The 21162-nt window shown below is 48.9% G+C and overlaps 1 protein-coding gene across 8 annotated transcripts in view; it reads left to right on the forward strand.

Moving 5' to 3' along the window:
• SMG7 (SMG7 nonsense mediated mRNA decay factor) overlaps window positions 1-21162 on the forward strand; it is a 76757-nt gene that overhangs the window by 37862 nt on the left and 17733 nt on the right. For 5 of the 8 annotated variants that reach the window (XM_062211477.1, XM_062211482.1, XM_062211483.1 and 2 more), the window contains 9 exons: window positions 2594-2664; window positions 4271-4388; window positions 6069-6201; window positions 14353-14524; window positions 15666-15737; window positions 16585-16735; window positions 16945-17080; window positions 20345-20507; window positions 20791-20947. In XM_062211477.1, coding sequence (XP_062067461.1) covers window positions 2594-2664; window positions 4271-4388; window positions 6069-6201; window positions 14353-14524; window positions 15666-15737; window positions 16585-16735; window positions 16945-17080; window positions 20345-20507; window positions 20791-20947 — 1173 coding nt within the window. The remainder of the gene's footprint in view (window positions 1-2593; window positions 2665-4270; window positions 4389-6068; window positions 6202-14352; window positions 14525-15665; window positions 15738-16584; window positions 16736-16944; window positions 17081-20344; window positions 20508-20790; window positions 20948-21162) is intronic. The other 3 variants (XM_062211485.1, XM_062211480.1, XM_062211484.1) reach the window with 1 other exon arrangement.

Raw genomic sequence — 21162 nt, forward strand, 5'->3', positions numbered from 1 at the left:
AGGAAGACCTTTCTCTCTCTCTCACTGTATGTAACTCTACCTGTCAAAAAAAAAAAAAAAAAAAAAAAGGAAATTTCTTGGGGCCAGTATTGTGGCATAGTAGATAAAGCTGCTGCCTGCATATCCCATATGGACACTGGTTCGTGGCCCAGCTGCTCCACTTCTGAGTCAGCTCTCTGCTAATGGTCTGGGAAAAGCAGAAGATGGCCCAAGTGTTTGGGTCCCTACCACCCATGTGGGAGACCTGGAAGAAGCTCCTGGCTTTAGCTTGGCCCAGCCCTGGCCACAGTGGCCATCTGGGGAGTGAACCAACAGAGGGAAAATCTCTCTCTTGCTCTTTTTAACTCTGGCTTTCAAGTAAATAAATAAAGTCTTCTAAAAAAAGATAAAAATGTATGTTTCTTAAGCTTATATACTTACCTTTTTATTTTTTAGGTGATATGTAGTAACTGTGCAGCCCTGTGGGGCACAGTGAGATATTTTGATACATGTATGTATTGTGCAATCAAATGGTATTTAGCACATGCATTACCTTACACATGGTCAATTTTCTTCCCTTATAGCTGTCCTGAGATATTCAGTGCCGTGTTGTTAACCAAGCTTGTAGTCACCCTGGTGTGCCGTAGAACTCCAGGGCTTGCTCTTCCTGTCTGTGACTTGTCACCCAGTGACTGGTCCCCCGCCTCCACCTCTTCCTCAGGAAGCGCCCTTCTGCCCTCCTCTTCTGTGAGATAGCTTCTTTCCATTCCACCTGAGTGAGACCATGCAGCAGACTAAATGACTGGGGCTTATCCTCGTCCTGTCTTCACTGAAGAGTGTTGAGTGCCTGCTGTGTGCTTGGCACTGCCCTGCTAGGCGGGGTTGTGGTGGTGAGCATTCTGGAAGTCTGATGTGTGCCAGGAAGAACGTGCACGTGCCTTGAGAGAGTGACGTGGGTGTACTTCATCTGTACGGGCTTCCTGAGGAGGGGAGGTGCACTGGAGAAGCTGGCCGGCTGGCCTGAGTCGGGGCAGGGGCTGGGCGGGCGGCGAGGAGAGGAGGGCAGGTGGAGTGTGTGGTTAGGAGACTGTCAGTTTTGTAGGGCATTCCAGTGAAGATTTTGTCTCTGTCCTAGGAGCAGTGGAGCCTAGTGGTTTTGTTTGTTTTGTTTTGTTTTGTTTACTTGAAAGGCAGAGTTAGAGGCAGAGAGAGAGGGAGAGGTCTTTCATCTGCTGATTCACTCCCAAGATGGCCGTGACAGCCAGAGCTGAGCTCATCAGGAGCCAGGAGCTTTCTCTGGGTCTCCCGCACGGGTGCAGGGGCCCAAGGACTTGGTCCATCTTCTTCTGCTTTTCCAGGTCATAGCAGGGAGCTGGATTGGAAATGGAGCATCTGGGACTTGAACTGGCGCCCATATGGGATGCCGACACTGCAGGAGGTGGCTTTACTTCTGTGCCACAGCACCGGCCCCCCTAGTGTTTTCAGTGGACAGCTGATAGACTAGGTTTGCTTTCCAGAGACCCCTCAACCGGCAGGTGGAGGACAATAAAATGGGGCAGCGGTGAAGTGGAGAAAACAGTTTGGTGGCTTTGTTACCATCCAGCCAAGGGATGGTTACAGCTTCAGTGAGAGTGACAGGAAAGGAGGGAAGGGAAACCAGCAGATTGGATACTCTCTGGAGCTGATTGATGTTAGGTGTTCGGGAGAAACTGTCATGGCTCCCTCCCTGTTTCTCATTCTGCCTTTCAAATAAATAAGACAGATCTTTAAAAAAAAAAAAAAAAAAAAAAAAAGTATGAGCACAGCCACAAGGGGCTGGCATTGTGGCATAGCAGGTGCACCAGCATCCCAATGGGCGTCTGTTTGGGTTCTGGGTGTTCCACTCCGATCTGGCTCCTTGCTAGTGTGCCTGGCAAGTCCGCGGAAGATGGTCCAAGTGCTCCCACTGCACCCACGTGGGAGACCTGAAAGAAGCTCTTGGCTCCTGGCGTTGCAGTCATTTGGGGAGTGAACCAACGGATGGAAGATCACTGTCTTACCCTCTCTGTAACTTTGCCTTTCAAATAAATAAATAAACAAACCTGTAAACATACATACACACAAAACTATTCAAAGTTAAAAGCTAAAAAAAAAAAAAAAAAAAAAAAAAAAAAAAAAAAAAAAAAAAAAAAGAGTCCTTAAGAAAGGCTAGATAGAATGTCCCTAAGTGGAATGCTGGGTGTTCAACGAGAGGTGTGATGCCGCTGTGGCTTTACCGTGAGATGTGAGAGGAGGGTCGGGGTGGCGGTGAGGAAGAGGAGAAGGAAGCAGCAGTTTGGGGAGAGTGGGAATCTGACAGAATGCCTGTGAGTTTCAGACACATAATGGGATTTCCTGGCAGTATTTTAGTTCAATGAGCACTACCTGATGTCGTCTGTAACACTCAGGTTAGAAGGAAGCAGGACAGGGTGCTGCAGGAGGCAGGTGCAGTTGCAGGTGATCCTGCGTCAGCGAGAGCAGGGCGCCAAGTGCCGCGCAGCCTCCGTGTGCCTGGCCACGGCGTCGTGCTCGCCAGGGTTGCTGGGGCTGGGTCGGCCTGGTCCGTTCTAACTCGTGTTCTCGTTTTCCTCTGCAGGCAGGCCGAAGTGCTGAAGGCTGACATGACAGGTACTGGATTGTGTCTCTCGGCTGATCCCATGTCGTCAGGTCAATGGAAGAACAGCCTCTCTGTCTGTCATAGCACTGAGTCCTGTCGTAGGTGCCCAAGGGACGACAGCTTGCTGTTGGCCTCAATAGTTACTGTTTTATACTTGGAATTCTTACTCGAACCTGTCAGGAACTTTCCATAGCACATGTCACACTGAATTGAATGTTACCTAATTCTAAGTATGTAATCACTTAGTTTTTAACAGTGAGTTAGCATACAGGAAACATAATTCCTCCTGCGTGTGAATCCGTAGCTGCATAAACCAAACCCCTTACCGTGTTAGATTGATGCCCTTTTCCTATTTCTCATTACTCAAACTTGAGTAGTAGGTAATCCTTCAAAAAAGGATTCGCAGAACTGCACGGAAAGTCTTGAAATGGAGTGAGTCACCTCACAGGCTTCCTTGTCTCCACTTTGAATGACAGCTGAGGACTCTGGGGAGCAGGCTTCAGCTGCAGAACTCGCAGGCACACGGTTTTCGCCCATGTAGTGACCAGCACCAGTGCCCTGCGGTGTGGGGCCGTGAGTTCTGCAGGGGAGCCCATGAAGTCAAACTGCTGGGGTGTGCGTAACCGCCAGGACTGACAGTCCAAGGGAAACTGGACCGTTGCGGTGCCGTGTGCTCACCTTGTAGAACCACAGTCACGGTACTGACACTGTCATCCAAAGAAAAACGTAGCGTAGACTCAGTTGGTGCAGCGCCTCGTTCTCCTCCTGTGAACAGCCTCGTCTTCGAGCTGTGCACGGTGGCGCCGTGAGCTGCTGCAGCGTGCTCCTGGATTGGCACTGAAAGCGTGGCCTGAGCAGTGCACGGGGCAACACCGTGCTCTCTGGGCCGTGAGCGCCTCAGTGAGTCGTGGGGGTTTGACTTGTGCAGGGGACGTGGGGCTGCCCGGGAGCTTCAGCTGAGATGTGATTTCCTCATGCGAATGCAGTCCGTTTTCTTGCTCTCAGTGGATTTAACCTACAAACCTGTTTGTGATTGAAAACCTAGGGAGGGACTTCCTGTCGGGCAGAGTGGCCGGGGATTGGGTTTGCTGCGTGGGGCGTGGCTGCTGCTGTGCAGCAGCATCGCTTGGGGACTGCTCGTTGGCGGCACGTCAGAGTCTTGCTGTCACTTCCTGAACGGAGCAGCTCGCCGCCGCCGCCGCGGGCTTCCCAGGGCCCTGGCAGACAGGGCAGTGTGCGTGGGCCTCGTTTCCTGCCACGCTGCGGTCTCGGCTGGCCTCTAGAGCACGTTGGCCCGGTCTTGTGGCAGCCCTCCTCTTGTTCACTGGCCAGCCTGGCAGTCTCATTTCAGGTGGCTGGCGGGAGGCTTAGGGCTTCCGTGACAGCAGTAGGCAAGATAGGGCGAACCAGTCATTGACTTTAGCCGCTTTCATTTCATGACGTTACTTCAAAGTAAAAGACAAATACGTGAGCGTTGGAAAGCAGATTGGGTCACTAGCTGAGAGGTGGACGTCTGGAAGGTGATCCTGTGAAGCTGGTGGCAGTCTGAGGGACACACTCCTTTTCCTTTGGGGTTAGGGAGGGGAGGAGGCGGTGCAGGGAGGAGGCTGGACCGTCTGATTGTCGTCTGTCATTGTGTTTCTGTTTATCTCTCAGATTCTAAGCTGGGGCCGGCGGAGGTCTGGACTTCCAGGCAGGCTCTGCAAGACCTCTACCAGAAAATGCTGGTTTCTGATTTGGAGTACGCTTTAGACAAGAAAGTAGAGCAGGATCTGTAAGTATGCTGTGTGGGACAGCCTGTAAGGTCAAGGAGCGCACCGCGGCTTTGAAACAGTTTGGCTGTTTGCTTAAACTACCTCGGAGTAAGCTTTTTCAATGGAAACAGACTCTGATATTTGCAATCCTATTGGAACAAAGTATATGGCCGTATTATTTTAGACACGGTCTTCAGAGTTGAATCTCATTAAGGATGGCTCTTTTAGGGAATATCAGGGAAGCAAGTACATATGTCATGCAGTGGCTCAAAGTGCAGGGTGCTGTGTGCTCAGCCCCACATGTAAGCCTTGGCTGATTGAAAGAAAATATGAGAGCGTGCTTTGGGGAAATCTTACCTTGCTAAATGTCTGGAGAAAAATGTATTTGCCTTGTATAGAAAGTTCTTTTTCACCAAATTAGTATCCCCACCCCCCAAACCAAAGAAATATTTTGTGTATTTAAGCTATTCCACATGTTCTTTTTGTAAGGGGTGAAATTCATAGAACCAGATTCTAAAGTACATAAAGATCTTTTGTGTAGGGCCTTGCATTGCCTGATGGGGAAGTTTAAGGTCAGTTCAGAACATTCTGCCTAATAATGCCCCTTACCCTAAATGGTGGTGAGAGTTGATTTTTCCCATCTTGCACAGCTTTCTTAGATACTTTAGGCTAGTAATAGAGGCCAGCCACAGCCAGTCAGTCCACACCTGTGGTACTGGAGTCAGGGGTGAGCTGTCATCAGGAACACTAGAGAGTGGCTGTGCTGAGGGATTAACACACCCAGCACTCCGGGGCAGGGGTGGGAGCCTCTGGCCCTGCCAAGGCAACCACAGGCAGGCCTAGAAATTCAGTAAATCCACGGTAGTTTACTTCTACTTGGTAATTGTGTATGGCTGCGAACGGTTTTCTTAAATATCCAAATGGCCCTTGGCAGAAGAAAGGTTCCCCACCCCTGCTGTAGATCCTCAGAAGTTGATACTGATAGACTAGTGTACTCCGCAGGTGGAATGTGAACTCCTTGTGTGTGTTTGCTGTTGATATTTTTCCCCCTGTGATTTTCAAATGAGAGACCCTGTTTCACCATAATTGAATTTAAAGTGATTTTTTTTTTTGTAACTTGATTGTTGGAGACAATTTTGTAACAGCATTTTGGTATACTATATATCCGCCTTGTGTTGTTTATTTTAAAGAGCCAAAATTGAAATGTGACTTCTATTTCAGGCTCTAAAGAAAACGTTAGTCCTCTGAGAAATTAGGAAAGCTATTCCGTAGGCATGGGCCTGGATGCCATGGGGCTCCGCTGTAATATTCACAGCACCGATAGGCAGCAGTCACTTGGTTTTGATGCAGTGTATGGAAATTGGCTGACAGCTGTTGCACTTTGCTCTTGCCACTCTAGCTGTGGCTCTCTAGTGGGATCCCTGAACAGGTCATGAGGCTCTAGTAGCTCTGAGAGATTAGTAGCCGAAGGCACAGTCTGACCGTGTGAACATTCGGTAAGTGTTTACTGAGGTCAGTTAGATGCTCTTACATGTCTAGTCGTGTTCAAAGGGGAGCATAAAGGTATTTAATAACTTTAATACAGGCTTACTGTCTAGTTTGGCATAATTATAACAGATAGTTCTTTCTTGTTCTCAGGGGGACCAGTGTCTGCCCCGTGAGTCACTGCTGTACCCAATAGAATTACATTTTGTTTTCAGCTGGAATCATGCCTTTAAGAATCAGATCACAACACTACAAGGCCAGGCAAAGAACCGAGCAAACCCGAATCGGAGTGAAGTGCAGGCAAACCTTTCCCTGTTCCTAGAGGCAGCTAGTGGCTTCTACACGCAGGTGAGTTCCTCATTGCGTACTGGTTTCCTTCCTGTTAGTGGTCAGTTCTCTACTCCTCCGGTCATCTTAAATTGTTTACCACAAGACTGGTTAAAAAAAAAAGAGTCCCCACTCTTAAAAAGTTTGATATTTTGGCATAAGTGTATGGATACAGAAAAGGTAGCGCATGAGCAAAGCGTTAGTGAGCTGGCAGCCGTGGCAGAGCACTTATGCATGTGGGGGTTTAGTCACGGTGAGAGCAGCCGTGTTGTGCAAGATAAGATGCAGTCAGAATTTAAGCTCTCAGATGAGTGTTCAGAATAGTGTTATTTACACCATGGAATTTACGTGGATCTTAACCTTACTGAGCCTGTGCGAAATGGAGTGGCTTTCCTCACTCCTTTCCTTATCCCGTCTGGCTAGAACGTCTCAGGCCAGGTGAAGGGAGAAGCAGGCTTGCTTCTTCTGATCATGGATTTTCTCTACTGTAAGCAGGATCTTCCAGAAAACTCCCATCGCACCCGTTTTTAATAACGTGTAATGTAATATTTGAAATCTTTATGTATATGTATGTAAATGACCACCTTACAGTGATCATAGGAAAGTCTTGAGGAACTTACAGGGAAGGAAATCTCTGCAGAGTTCTTCCTGTGTTGCTTGCTTCACCATTGCTAGGTATACTGTGGCTTCATTGTGGTTTTTACCATTTCTTTTTTTTTAAGATTTTACTTTAACACTGAAGGGCAATGTTAGAGAGAGGGAGAGGTCTTCCATCCATCCTCTGGCTCACTCCCCAGATGGCCACAGCAGCCAGGGCTGGCCAGACTGAGGCCAGCAGCCAGGAGCTCCTTCCAGGTCTCCGTGTGGTACAGGGGCCCTGCAGTACTTGGACCATCTTCTGCAGCTTTGCTAGGCGCGCGAGCAGGGAGCTGGGTTGTAAGTGGAGCAGCAGGACTGACTCACACCACTACGGCTGCCGGCACTGCCCGCGGTGGCTTCTCCTGCTGCGCCACAGTGCCGGCCCTTTGCTGTTTCTTTGAAGCAGAAGAAAAGGACCCAAGGGCTGGATGACATCAGAGCTGTCACCGTGTGGGGATTATTTATGTTTTACTCAGATTGAACATTTGTCACAGTTCGTCACTGAAAGAACTCGGGTACATTTCCTATTCTCAAAACATGTTCAAGTTTCTGCGTTACAGTGTAAGGTGGTACTTCTGGAGGAGGGCCCAGTGTGCACACGGTCAAGGTTGCTGTTTTACAAGTAGCTGTGGAGCTCATCGTGCTGGGGCACAGCACCAGACACGGAAGCTAGGAGGCAGAGAAGACAGGCGGTTTACCTTTGTTAGGAGGTACCCAGTCTAAATGAAAAGTGAATACGTTATAGATAATGTGGGCGTTTTGTTTTGTATTTCTGACCTTAAAAATAATGCTTGGGGCCAGCACTGGGACATAGCAGGTAAAACTGCCACCTGCAGTGTTGGCATCCCATAAGGGCTCTGGTTCGAGTCCTGGCTGCTCCACTTCCAATCCAGCTCTCTGCTATGGCCTGGGAAAGCACTAGAAGATGGCCCAAGTCCTTGGGCCCCTGAACCTGCGTGGGAGACCCGGAAGAAGCTCATGGCTCCTGACTTCAGATTGGCACAGCTCCGGCTGTTGTGGCCAATTAGAGAGTGAACCAGCGGATGGAAGACCCCCCACCCTCCCCCCTCTCTGCCTCTCCTTCTCTGTGTAACTCTGGCTTTTAAATAAATAAATATTTTTTTTAAAATGCATGTTTTAAGAAATTTGAAAGGCATCCAGTGTCCCAAAATTTTTTCATGAATATCCCCATTCAAGATAAGTTGCCACTTTAATATCTCTCCAGTGTTTATATATTTTTACATAATTAAAATAGTACTGTATATCTAGTCTTGTATCTGTTTATATAAATATGAGTTCTTTGTTTAAACAGTTTAATAAATATATGCATAGCATAAAGTATTTTCTCTAATATTGGCTTATTTTCTGAGGACTAGCACTTCAAATTGAAATCATTAGATTAGTAAAAGTTGAAATGGTATTAATATATTTTGTTGTTTTCCCAAAGGATCATCATTTATAACATTTTTCCCCCAGTTCTTCTGTTTACTTGTTTTGTGGAGTAGAGAAGTTATTAGGTTTAGCTTCCTTCTTTGCAATTTTTTTACTTTTGTCCATAGTCAGTGGATATATTTAATAATAATCACATCTGAGGAAGCAAATGAATAATAAATTCAAATTTGACATTTGAAAGTACCAGTGTTGTATAACAGTGTAATAGGTAAATTATAGCATGACTATAAATTTGGACATGTGAAACTATTATAAGTAATACTTAGGAAGTTTTCTTTAGAAGATTCATTATTTATTTGAGAGTCAGAGTTACTGAGGGAGAAGAAGAGACAGAGATCTTCCATCCGCTGGTTCAGTTCCTAAGGGCCATGATGTCCAGGACCAGGCCAGGAGGATGCCAGGAGCCTGGAACTCAATCCAGGCTTCCCATGCGGGTGCTGGACCCCAAACACTTGGGGTCATTTTCAGCTGTTTTTCTTAAGCCATTAGTGGAGAGCTGGGTCGGATGTTAAGCAGCTGAGTTGTGAACTGGCACCCATGTGGAATGTGGGTGTCATGGGCGGCAGCTTTACCGGCTACATCACAGTGCCAGCCCCAAGATTTTTTAAATGTTTCTCAAATTTATCTACTTGAAAGGCAGAGCAATGGAGAGAGAAAGAAGCACCTCCGAGCTGCCAGTTTAGTCCCCAAGTGATAGCGACGGCTGGCGACAGGCCAGGCTGAAGTCCGTCTGGGTTTCCACATGTGGGGATGGCAGGAACCCAAGTACTTGAGCCTCGCTGCTTCCTCCCAGAATGCCCGTTAGCAGGAAGGTGGACTCCATGATGGCTGACCCGCTGCGCCACAGTGCCGGCCTGAGGGTTGTTTTCAAGATGAGAAAATTGTTTTGTTTAATAAAAAGTCATAGTAACGTGGTCTCAGTTCAGTGGATGTTAGCCAAGGCCTGTCTCCCCAGCTGTGCTGCTTACAGCTGTGTTCTGCTGAGCTCCCAGCGTTCCGTAGGCACTTAAACAGAGTCTGTGAACATTCCGGTGGCTTGCAGTTTCTGAAGCATAGTCTAGTTTTAAACCTTGTCTTGTTCTCCCATGCAGCAGAAGACAGAACTGCAGTATGGCTTGGGAGGCAGAGGAGCAGGAGGGAGGTGGTGCAGCTGCTGGAGGCTGGGAGGCAGCCACTGGCAGTACATTTCTAGAGTGGCTGTTACCCAGATTAGCTTGTCATTCGGGAAAGAAAACTTTTTTTTAAGATTTATTTTTGTTTATTTATTTGAAAGAGTTATAGAGAAAGGGAGAGACAGAGATCTTCCATCCACTGGTTCACTCCTCAAATTGCTGCAGTGTGAGCTGGGCCAGGCTGAAGCCAGGAGCCTGAAACTCCATCTGGGTGTCCCATGTGGGGGCGGGGCCATCTGCTGCTGCTTTCCCAGGCCCATCAGCAGAGAGCTGGATCAGAAGTGGAGCAGCCGGGTCTCATACTGGCGCCCGTGGGATCCCAGCAGCTTAACCCTGTGTGCCACAGTGCTGGCCCTTTGAAAGTGATTCATGACCTTTAACCTTTATGATGTGGTGACATGTGTTCAGGGGTCTAACTGGACACTGGTAAGCTGAAATAAATCTTCAAGAAAGTAAAGCAAGAATTTTTTTTTTTTGGAGAGGATATAATGTTTGTAAAAGCATTTTGTTGGCCGGCACCGCGGCTCAATAGGCTAATCCTCCGCCTAGCAGCGCCGGCACACCGGGTTCTAGTCCCAGTCAGGGCGCCAGATTCTGTCCCGGTTGCCCCTCTTCCAGTCCAGCTCTCTGCGGTGGCCCGGGAAGGCAGTGGAGGATGGCCCAAGTGCTTGGGCCCTGCACCCCATGGGAGACCAGGAGAAGCACCTGGCTCCTGGCTTTGGATCAGCGCGGTGCGCCGGCCGCGGTGGCCATTGGAGGGTGAACCAGTGGCAAAGGAAGACCTTTCTCTCTGTCTCTCTCTCTCACTGTCCACTCTGCCTGTCAAAAAAAAAAAAAAAAGATTTTGTTAGAAGATATAAACATTAAATGTCTCAAAAATGGTTTTATAAGGGGAAATGTGGGTAATTTAATTTTGAAATTAGTTTTTAAGCAGCCTGCGTTGATTTTCCCCTACTTGCACTTCACAGGCAGTGGTTGAAGTTTTGCTTACATTCCGTGTTAGTTTAGGCACCAGCATCAGGGCTTTTTCACTTGCGGTTTTAGGTTATGATGTTGACAGTTGGTCTTTGAAGCACGTAGTAGTTCCTTGGTTACATGCACTGCAAATTTAACCACCAGACTAAGGAAGTAGACCAATTCTAGATCTTTATGTGGCCTGTTTACAAGATGTAGATTTTGAGTTTTGATTTTAAGTGTAGTTGCATGCCACTGCAAAATAAGCAAGGGAGTAACAGGTTCAGCTTTGCATTTGTTGAGAGGACCATGATGTTGGGGTCACAGCTGGATGCCAGTTAGGATGCTCCTGTACTAGTGCAGAGAAATAGGTAGACGTCTGCCGTGTAGCCACTAAGACTTGGTCGGATTGGACCTGAGGTGTCGGACTGGAGGATACCGAGAAGTCACTGGCTTGAGCAGCTGGTGCCCCGAGGGGCTCACCAGGAGGGCAGCAGCTTTGTCCCTGTTAGATTAGAACAGTGACTGATGTCTCAGTCGAGATGGCAGGTAGATTAATGGGAGAAGCAGGCTGGGAAGGTCAAGGGCAGGCTGAATTTCATGACGGCCGTAATAACCTGGGGCGATGCAGATGGGAACAGCGTTAGCGGAAAGGGAGCCCCTGTCGCCAAGGGAGAACGCTCAGGAGAGGGGCCTTACAAGACGAGGCGGAACATTAATAGGACTGATGGCGAGTCACTATCTAATGGCAGTGTGTTTTTTTTCCACCCACCGTGTTATATAAATGCTAGTTCTCATCTTACAACTTCCGGTGTCGTCAGCAGCGTGGTGGGATGGAAGTGTAATTGGAGTGAGTTGAGAAGAGACGGGTATGTGATTATCCACACAGTGTCTTCACTGTGAGTTTATTAACTGGTTAAAGCTTGGGGTCTCAAGCAGAACCAGTCCCTGGTTGAAGATATGCCATCATGCTGTGCTGTAGGTGTTTGTGCACGTCAGAGGTTGGAGTAGTAGTCCTTACTCTGAGACTGGAAATGGAAAGAAGGCTTTGGCGTCAGTTGCTGTATCAGGATCAAGAGAACATCTCTGCTTCTTGGCCTAGAGTGAACGCTCAGGGAAGTGGAATGATGCTGTAAAGCTCCGCGGACGATGGGGCCAGCTCTCGGTGACTCCTTGGCTTGCTCATCTCTGAAGAGCAGAGTGGACACGTGCTTGTAGTTCCCTTGCCAAGAGGTGTTGTGTACTCAGTACGGCCTGTGGGTGCCTTGTGGTCCGTACTTCTGTGTGATGAAGTCACCCATCCAGATTTAGGCGGCTGCTACCAAGTCAGCACTGGGGTCGGCCTGTGTGGAGACAGGATACAGTCTCACGGAGAAACTGCCAGGACTCACTGGTGTTCTGGAACGCGTGCTCCTCTGCTTGCGCCTTGCGCCTCTGAACCAGCCAGGCGCTTCCCCAGAGTGTGCAGCCAGCAGCGCTCTCCTGTCTGTCGTATCCACTGGGGGCTCCTGCTCGGGCAGAAACTTTATGCCCAGCCGTTCTGCGCGGTGTTCCAGCCATGTTTGGTTTACGTTTTGTGATCCTTCCTTTATTCTTTAGAAGTTTGTTTCCTGGTCTTGTCTTTTGGTACCTACTAAACTTGATTTTTTTCTCTTGTGTTTTTTCATTTTCTAGTTACCTGTTTTTTTGTTTTGTTTTTAAAGATTCATTATTTATTTGAAAGAGTTTCAGAGAGAGACAGAGACAGAGAGGTCTGCATCCGCTGGTTCACTCCCCAGATGGCTGCAGTGGCCAGAGCTGCACCGATCCAAAGCCAGGAGCTTCCTCTGGGTCTCCCAAGGACTTGGTCCATCTTCTACTGCTTTCCCAGGCCACAGCAGAGAGCTGGATTGGAAGAGGAGCAGCCGGGACTAGAATCGGCACCCATGTGGGATGCCGACGCTTCAGGCCAGGACTTTAACCCGCTGCACCGCAGCGCCAACCATTTACCTGTTTTTGATCTCTCCCACTGCCCCCACCCGAGCCTTTCCTTTTCCCCGTACCTGTCTTATTCGACTTCCCCTCTGAGGCGGCCCTGTTCACGCAGTGTGATGGCAGCAGATTCCTTGCCTGTCACAGTGTGTAGGTGCAGATGAAGTCAGAACCTCCTGTGCTTAGTCCAGTTAGAGGTGGACAGGTTCACTCAGTCTCGGAGTGGTTTCTATCTTGGGAAGAAGGCAACAGGTCCTTTGAGTGCCTTTATAAAAGTGAATCACGCATTTTAGAAAGAGTAATGATAGGATCAGCTGTTTCTAGTCTGGAACCTTAGATCACTTGGAAACTTCTGTTGCTTTCATAATCATCTGAAAAAGTGGAGCAGATTCTTGCATGTACTGTGTTGCCGCTGGTTTTATCACAAAAATAAAGTGATGTCAAATGACTGAGGGAGGAGGGCCGGCGCTGTGGTGTAGCGGATAAGGCCGCTGCCTGCAACACCGGCATCCCACATGGGCACCAGTTCAAGTCCCAGATGCTCCACTTCCCATCCAGCTCTCTGCTATGGCCTGGGATAGCAATAGAGGAAGGCCCAAGTCCTTGGGCCCCTGCACCCATGTGGGAGACAAGGAGGAGGCTCCTGGCTCCTGGCTTCGGATTGGTGCAGCTCTGGCCGTTGCAGCCATCTGGGAGAGTGAACCAGCTGATGGAAGACCCCTCTCTTTCTCAGTCTCTCTCTGTAACTCTGACTTTCAAATAAATAAATAAATCTTTAAAAAAAAAATAACCTAGGGAAGGAGGCTTATCCTAAATGTAGGGTATTTGGTTGGCTTGTGCTGTGTGTTTTGCTTGACTCGGTTTCCTGCCCCCTCCCCTCTCCCCTGGTCTCATGTTGTACCTGACTCCCTCATTTGGCTGTGAACTCGGTAAGGGCAGGTTTTCTTACTCATCAGTGTGTTTTTACTGCTTGCCATATTTGATTCAGCCAAATATTTGGATGGATATATTTCTAAGTAAAGATTTGTATCAGGGAGAATAGTGTGCAGGAGCCATGTGGGAGCCAAGAATTAAAGAATTGGCAAAGAGGGTGGGAGGAGAAAGGCCTTTGAATGGAGGAGACTGCGAAGGAGCAGTTGGAGAGATACCGGGGACTCAGAAAGCGGAGAGGTCCGGTTCTGAGGACTGAAGGCCGCTGGCCTGTGTGGCGGTCGGGTAGCAGGCTGTGATAGGCAGCAGTGGCAGGGGAGCTGGCGGTAATGAATGAGCAGGGAGCAGTGGAGAACACGGTTTGGAAAGTGTGGTTGAGAAGAGGGGAGACAGTAGAAGGTTGCTGGAGGAGGATTGTGGGCCCAGTTTGTGTTTTGTTCCTGTTTGCTTCATTGGGAGACTGTCGCTGTGTTTAGGCCATGGGAAAGAAGCAGGAGGGGAGACAAGCCTGGGACAAAAAGAATGGAATGACAGCCATGGCCAGACAGAGGGCTTTGCTCTGACCAGGGCCATGAGCACCCCTCACCCTGTGAGAATAGAGGAGAGGGGTGAGGTTGAGTGAGCGAGGTAGAATTTCTGTGATGTCTGTTGTGTGTGCGGAGATGTGGAGTGGCTTAAGAAAATCCTAACGTCTGACAGAACCTGGGCTTGCATTTACGTCAGAATGTGTAACAACCCACCCTTGAGGTTTTGTGTGCTGAGAGAAGCAGTTGGTTGTGTGCTGTGCCTGCTGGCGGTGCCTGGGAGCCCTGTTTATGTAAACAGTCTTTAGAGACCCTGACGTTCCTTCTCCGCGCACACCCTAGCTGGCGCACATGTGTGAGAATGCGAAGGGGATGATCTGCGACTCATGGCACGGGTTCCATCCCCCGAGAGCTGACGTGGTTCTCATGTGGTCCTTGTGCAGGTCCCCCGTGTATGAGCCTACAGTGTGCTGGCTTTATGCTACGGCACCCTGAGCGACTACTGAACCTTGCTTGTGGTTTTCTTCTAGTTGTTACAAGAACTGTGTACAGTGTTCAATGTAGATTTACCGTGTCGTGTGAAGTCTTCCCAACTGGGAATTATCAGCAATAAACAGACACATACGAGCGCCATAGTGAAGCCGCAGTCCAGTTCCTGTTCCTACATCTGCCAGCACTGCCTCGTCCACCTTGGAGACATCGGTGAGCCTTCGGCGTGCAGGGACGGCCACACGGCGTCCTTGTCTTCGCAGCACTCACACAGAGCCTTCTCCTTTAGGACAGCCGTAGACACAGGGTTGGAGTTGGCATCAGAAGTGTAGGCTGTATTTTTAGGAACTTACAAGTTTTCAGTGTTTGGGGACTCGGAGGATCTTGAAGGAAATAACATACTAAGATTTACATTTTATTTAAATTCAGACTTTATGCAGATGTAGACAAGTTATAAACAGCAAAGTGAAATCAAAGGTGCCGTATTTTCTAAACTCCTAGGCTGTGCTGTGAAGACTTCTCCTAAAGCCAGCTCGCCTCCTTCCTGCCAGGGTACTAGAAGCTGCTCCACAATTCTGCTTCCTTTTTAAAGCTAAAGTTGTGTTTCCATTATGTGTATTTCATGTGGGAATGTGAGATAACTTATTTATTCTTGCTCATTCCTTCAAGGTGACCTAAAAAAGTTGTAAAACAAATTAACTATAGGATTATGTTTTGCTTGTCCTTACATCTCAAGGATTCGAGAACATTACTGCTTTTAAGTTTGAAGGTTTTAGGTTTCTTGATGTCATAAACGAGTGCCTCCACGGAGGGCGGGAATCGCATCAGAGGAAGCAGTGAGTTCTGGGAGAGTCAGTGGCAGGGTTTGAGGCTGCTTTTGTTTTACATAAATTTATACACACACAACTTAGATTGGAGTAAGTAGAAGGCTTTTTTCAAAATCACCTTATAAAATATTGAAGAAATACGTACATTTTCAGATCATATTGTATAGTGTTTTTTTGTTTTGTTTTGTTTTTAAGTGCCATATAAGTCACCCCTTCTTGTGGGCCGGCTCCAGGTCACCAGCATAGTCCATAGTGAGCGCTGGTGATGCCTGACCCTGGAGGACCTGAAAGTGGGGGCTCGGTAAGCTCTGCTGTTGGCTGCGTGCTGACTGTCCCAACTAGGGAAGGCCAGGTGGACACTTCCTACATAATCCTATAGTTACTTTGTTTTAAAGTGTTTTCTGTCTCATGACCTTAAATTGAATTTATTGCCTCTATTATCTTCAGAATGTAAAACCACAGCTGTTTCGGACATATGTTACTGGTGGTTTTTTTGTTTCTTAAGCTGAATTTTCTTTCCTTCTCAGCTCGCTACAGAAACCAGACCAGCCAGGCAGAATCCTACTACAGACATGCGGCTCAGCTTGTCCCCTCCAACGGTGAGTGGGTCTGTGCAGTGAAGTTGATGGGACTGTTCTGTGCCGTCACGCAGCAAACACAGGAGCAGTGCATGTTGAGTTTTGGGTTGAATGGCGTATTTTCCCTTTTGACTGCACCTTATAGCCTGAAATGCATTTTTTTCTTTCACAAGCATGAATTTTATTTTCAGTAAAGCACTCCAGATAATTGATGTGATCTGACATGGTTTCTACAACTCTGGCGTCCTTATAATTGCTTATGGAATAGCTATCTCTTTACTATTACCATTTGCTCCTAGAAAAATGATCAGTTCTTTTGCCTTTTGGTGGTCCCAAAATAGCCATTGCAGCAGACACTCGGTAGTGTAAAGCATTCTTGTTAAGCCACATGGAAATCCTCGAGATCCCAGGATAATGCAGGGCTGGCAGTCTTGTTTACAGCACCACTTACACTGTGGCAGCGTCCCGTGGCTGGGAACAGACACATTTTGCTCCTCAAAGCCCAAAATAATTTTTTGTGTCTAACCGTTCATTTCTTTCGGGGCTGCGCCAAAACGCACAGCGGGGACTTCCATCCGGGTCTCCCCGAGGGAGGCAGGGACCAGCTCCTGGACCATTGCTGTCGGTGCCTTAGCAGGGAGCAGGTCTCTGAACTGCTCGGGAAGCAGCCCGGGCTGGTGTGGAGCCTCTGTGGTGGCGGGGACGTGTCCTGGCACGGGAGTGCCCACTCGCAGTGAGCTTGAGATGCATCTCAGGTGCAAAGTGTGCTCCATTTTTAATGTAGAGGTTGAAAGCCTGATCATTTCTGTTCTGAGAGCGAGAGTTCGTGCTGCCTGGGTTACTGTAGGATCTTGGCTCTGTCCTGTAGGTCAGCCTTACAACCAGTTGGCCATCCTGGCTTCTTCCAAAGGAGACCACCTGACCACCATTTTCTACTACTGCAGAAGCATCGCTGTGAAGTTCCCTTTCCCAGCCGCCTCCACTAACCTACAAAAAGCACTTTCTAAAGCACTGGAAAGGTAGGGTGACTTCTTTCCCAGAGGGCTTTGTTGGTCTGAGGCGTACAGGCCGTCACGGCCACGACGGGCCGTGTCCGGCCGGCTCCGGGCAGAGAAGCCCAGGCCGCTGAGCACCGAGCACGGAGCGGCTGCGCGTCCCCCTTCGGGGTCAGGCGCTCAGATCGCTGTGTAGCTGCTTACACCTCACGGATGTTTTCCTTCTGTTGCAGCCGGGATGAGGTGAAAACCAAATGGGGTGTTTCTGACTTCATCAAGGCCTTCATTAAATTCCACGGGCATGTGTACCTGAGCAAGAGCCTGGAGAAGTTGAGCCCTCTTCGAGAGAAGTTGGAAGAACAGTTCAAGGTCAGATCCTGGAAGTGGGGAATCTCTGTCTTGTCTGAATGAGAAGGTGTGAGATCTGGAGGGACCTGGTTCCCAGTGTTTATGCCCTGTCTTAGCTGCTGGTGAGAACTGAGTGTGTGTCACAGCTGTGTGCGAGGAGATGAGTGGTCTTTGTTCTGGTTTTGTAGCTGTGTATAAAAGTGAACTTCATTAGTGCAGCTTAGATGTGGCGTCCTGAGAAGCGATGGGAGAGTCCAGGCTACGTGTCAGCCTTGTCCAGCTCATGTGTTCAGCACATGCGTGTGACTGTGTGTCAGTTGCCGTTTAAGGCACTGTGATCCACAGGAAACAAGACAGTCTCAAAACATTGCGCTGCTTGTTTGTTTCTGGGTGGCCACACGCGGGGCCGGGGTGACTAGCTGCTGGGCAGTTTCTGTGTAAGCGTTGTGAGAGTCTCCCACTCGGAGACACACTAGAGCTTGGGTGGGTGAGACGGATGCAGGCAGTGTGGCACGTTTGTATAGATAATCAGTTTTTAGTTGATTCTATCTATGTGCAAGAGGTTGTACTAGAAAAATTGCAGTAGAATTTGTCTTATGTATTTACAATTTAAGGTTTTATAAAGTTCATTTTAAAATAAGTTACCTGGTTTAGAGCCACTTGATTTTCTTCTTTTTCTTTTAGTAGCCTGTAAAAGCCTATATTTCATTTCTCAAAATACTACATTGTGCCCAATAAAGTATCACCTAGTACCCCATAAATAGTAACTAGAAATTAAAAAAATCTTAGCCCATGATACATCATTTGAAGAGTTCCACTGTTTTTGTTTTTTTTTGAGAGGTGGAGTTACAGGAGGGAGAGGGAGAGACAAAAAAGAAAAGTCTTCCATTCTCTGGTCCCTCCCTACATGGCTGCAACGGCTGGAACTGGGCTGATCCAAAGCCAGGAGCTTCTCCAGGTCTCCCACGTGGGTGCAGGGGCCCAAGGACTTGGGCCATCTTCCACTGCTTTCCCAGGCCATAGCAGGGAGCTGGATCGGAAGAGGAGCAGCGACACTACAGGCAGAGGATTAACCTGCACCACAGTACCAGCCTGTTTTTTATTTTCAAAGTTTTATTCATTCATTTGAAAGAGAGCCTCCATCTGCTTATTCACTCCCCAGATGCCACAGCTGGGGCTGGGCCAGGCTAGAGCCAGCAGCCTTCGGCAGATCCCTAACCGCTGTGCCACACACTGGGCCTCCACTGCCAGTGTCTCGGTGCCCTCGGTGGTCAGACTGGGAATTACAAACCGCTCGAGTTAGTTTACAGTAATGGAGATGTGTGAAGGATTGTTTTGAAAGAACAGCTCTGTGTTTCCTGACGTCAGGATCTGTGGGCGGTTGTAGAGGGAGAGTGTGGGTTCTCCTCTTTGTAGCTGTCTGTCTTGGTTTAGAGATTGTCCCACTGCGGGCGCTGGGCCAGGTGGTCTCGGGTTTGCTGTGGCTCTGGGTCTGGGAAAGCTGCGCTTCCTAAATGGCGCTTCATGGGAACAGTAGTGCAGTCCGGAACCATGTGGTTCGTTTGATTCCATCGGAAGCACCAGTGTTCTTTCCAGACCCGCATGTTTGGTGGCTGTAGGTGGGCAGTGGCTGAGTTACACGTTGTAGTGTGGCTCCAGCACTCAGAGTTAAACTTGGTAGGAGGAAGATCTGTTTGCAATTCACCCAGCATTAAAGCACAGTGAACAGATTATGGAGTGAAGTGTTAGCATTTCTGCAACACCTGTAGACAGTGTCTCCCACAGGTCCCTACCCATTGTCTTAGCTGTCAGCCTGCAGCAGAAATACCTGCCAGGCCGAGGTCTGCTGACGGCCTGGCGACGAGCAGCCTTTTCTGTCGTGTGGGTGCTGTTTCGCAGGGGCTTCAGTTCTGTGTAGTCTTCGGCAGCCAGCTGGCAAGAACAGGTCACGTCTAACCTGGTTTTATTCCCTGGGGAACCCCTGCTTACTCTAATGCCATCTGCATTTTATGAAATTACAACTGAATAATTTTACATGGATTGCCACAAATGTAGGTTATGGGTTCATTAAGTGTTTACTGAGTCCCTGCTGTGTCCCAGGTACTTTCTGGGCTGTCGGAGATGGAGCGTCTGTGCCTTCCTGAGTGTGTGCCGTCATTTGTTGGCTGGGTGCAGACGTGTGAGTGCTTCTGGGAGTTCAGGAATCCCCGCGAGGGCGTGGCCTGGTGCTCTGTGGGACACCACCTCTCCCAGCAGATGCAGGGGTCCAACACCACGTGACACTGGGAACCGTTACCTTTGAAATGCAATCTCTCAGTTATGTGAGTGACCAGCTTATTTAGAAGGTTGGATGCAGAGGTCAGAGGAGAAATGTTGTGGGAGAATTCTGGAGAAGAAATAGGTTTGGGGAAGTTTCGAGGAAAAGAAAGGAAAGTGCTTGGTAACTAACAGGGGCGCGAGGAGCCGGCACTCACCCCTGGGGAGCGTGGAGGCCGCCGGGTGGGCGGGGCGCGGAGCGCCAGGGGCCTTGCTCGCAGCTTGGCAGGCTGCCGGGTCTGGTGTTTACGCTGCGCTGGCCTTGAGTAATCTGAAGTGACGGGACGTGTCCGAGTAGAATGAAGTTGAGGCCATCAGCTGAGCGCCTCAGAGTGAGCAGGTCACGGAACGTCTAGTTGTTACGTGAGAATTGGCGAGGATCGTGGGAGGGAGTCGTGGGTGTCACTCTCTGGAAGCCCCTGGAAGGTGCCCTGATGTTGGCTCTAGTGCATAGTTAGCCTGTGTTTGCTCTTTCTTTACAAGTCAGTAGTCTTTGAAAGACTAAATTTTATAATGAATCTTGCAAGTTATGCTTTGTGTAGCAAGAGTTCAAAAGGGTAGTCCTTTTGTTTGAAAATTTTTCACTAACATGCATATTTTCCAAGCATTGATCTCAATGTAATATTTTAATATGTGTGGATCTAAACCAGTTAGAATGGATTAAGACATATAAACTTACAGCTGGAGCCCCAAAACTTTTTTCTCAGGACATATTAAAAATAATTTTTTAGGGGATAAAAGTTCATCACAGAAACGGTTCAGCAGTTCTGTGGTGTTTGAGGATGGTCAGGGGTGGAGCTGGACTCCCTTTCTGGCAGAGTCGTCAGCGTGGGGACCATCTGACCCTAAGCTTGAGGCTGCAAGTGGAACCGCCGCGGCGTCTGCAATGCTGTTCCCTCGGGGTTCTAAATGTACCCGTCGGCGCAGTCCTTGTTCCCACACGGTGCCTGTTCCTGCTTCCCTCCGCAGAGGCTGCTGTTCCAGAAGGCCTTCAACTCGCAGCAGCTGGTGCACGTCACCGTCATTAACCTGTTCCAGCTGCACCACCTCCGTGACTTCAGCAGCGAAACCGAGCAGCCCAGTTACAGCCCCGACGAGCAGCTCTGTTGGACTCAGTTGCTGGCCCTCTTCAGTGAGTGTTAAATCATTTACCTTCGACAGGTGCTACCGTCTTTGAAAAAGCATAATAGCGAGCTTTTTCCTCAGTGTGGCAAGGCACAGTGACAGATAAAACAGACCTGTGTGTTTAGTGAATCAGGTTAAACCCCAGCTTCTGCCCTCTGTCAGCTGACACCCCCTCCCCAGCCATAGAACATGTCAGCCGAGACAGAAGGTGCCATTTGAGCTGAGTGCTCAGGCTCGCGATGCTGGCACGCGCTCAGCCTCACCCGCTTTCCCAATGTTCTTCTTCGAAGTGTCTTTCCTGGGCGTCCTGTGCAAGTGTCCTCTCCAGGCTGAGTCTCAGGAGGAGCCCAGCAGCGCCTTCCCCCTCCCTGCGGTCAAGGTCTCCATGGACTGGCTGCGGCTCAGGCCCCGTGTCTTCCAGGAGGCGGTGGTGGACGAGAGGCAGTAGTAAGTGTGTCCCACTTTCCTGGTTGCTTGTTTGGTATTCAGATATGTGAACTCTGTCTTCAACAACCACACCGAACAGTGGAAGACGTTGTGTTTTCTGCCTGCTCTCTGCAAACTGCACTGAAGCCCTCGGTGTGCCGCTCGTCTGCTCATCTGCTCTTCAGTGAGGCGGGGTCTCGAGGACTGGTGCCTCCTGCTGCTCGCTGCTGTCTCCA

Source organism: Lepus europaeus, chromosome 14 (genome assembly GCF_033115175.1).
Source record: "Lepus europaeus isolate LE1 chromosome 14, mLepTim1.pri, whole genome shotgun sequence".
NCBI lineage: Eukaryota > Metazoa > Chordata > Mammalia > Lagomorpha > Leporidae > Lepus > Lepus europaeus.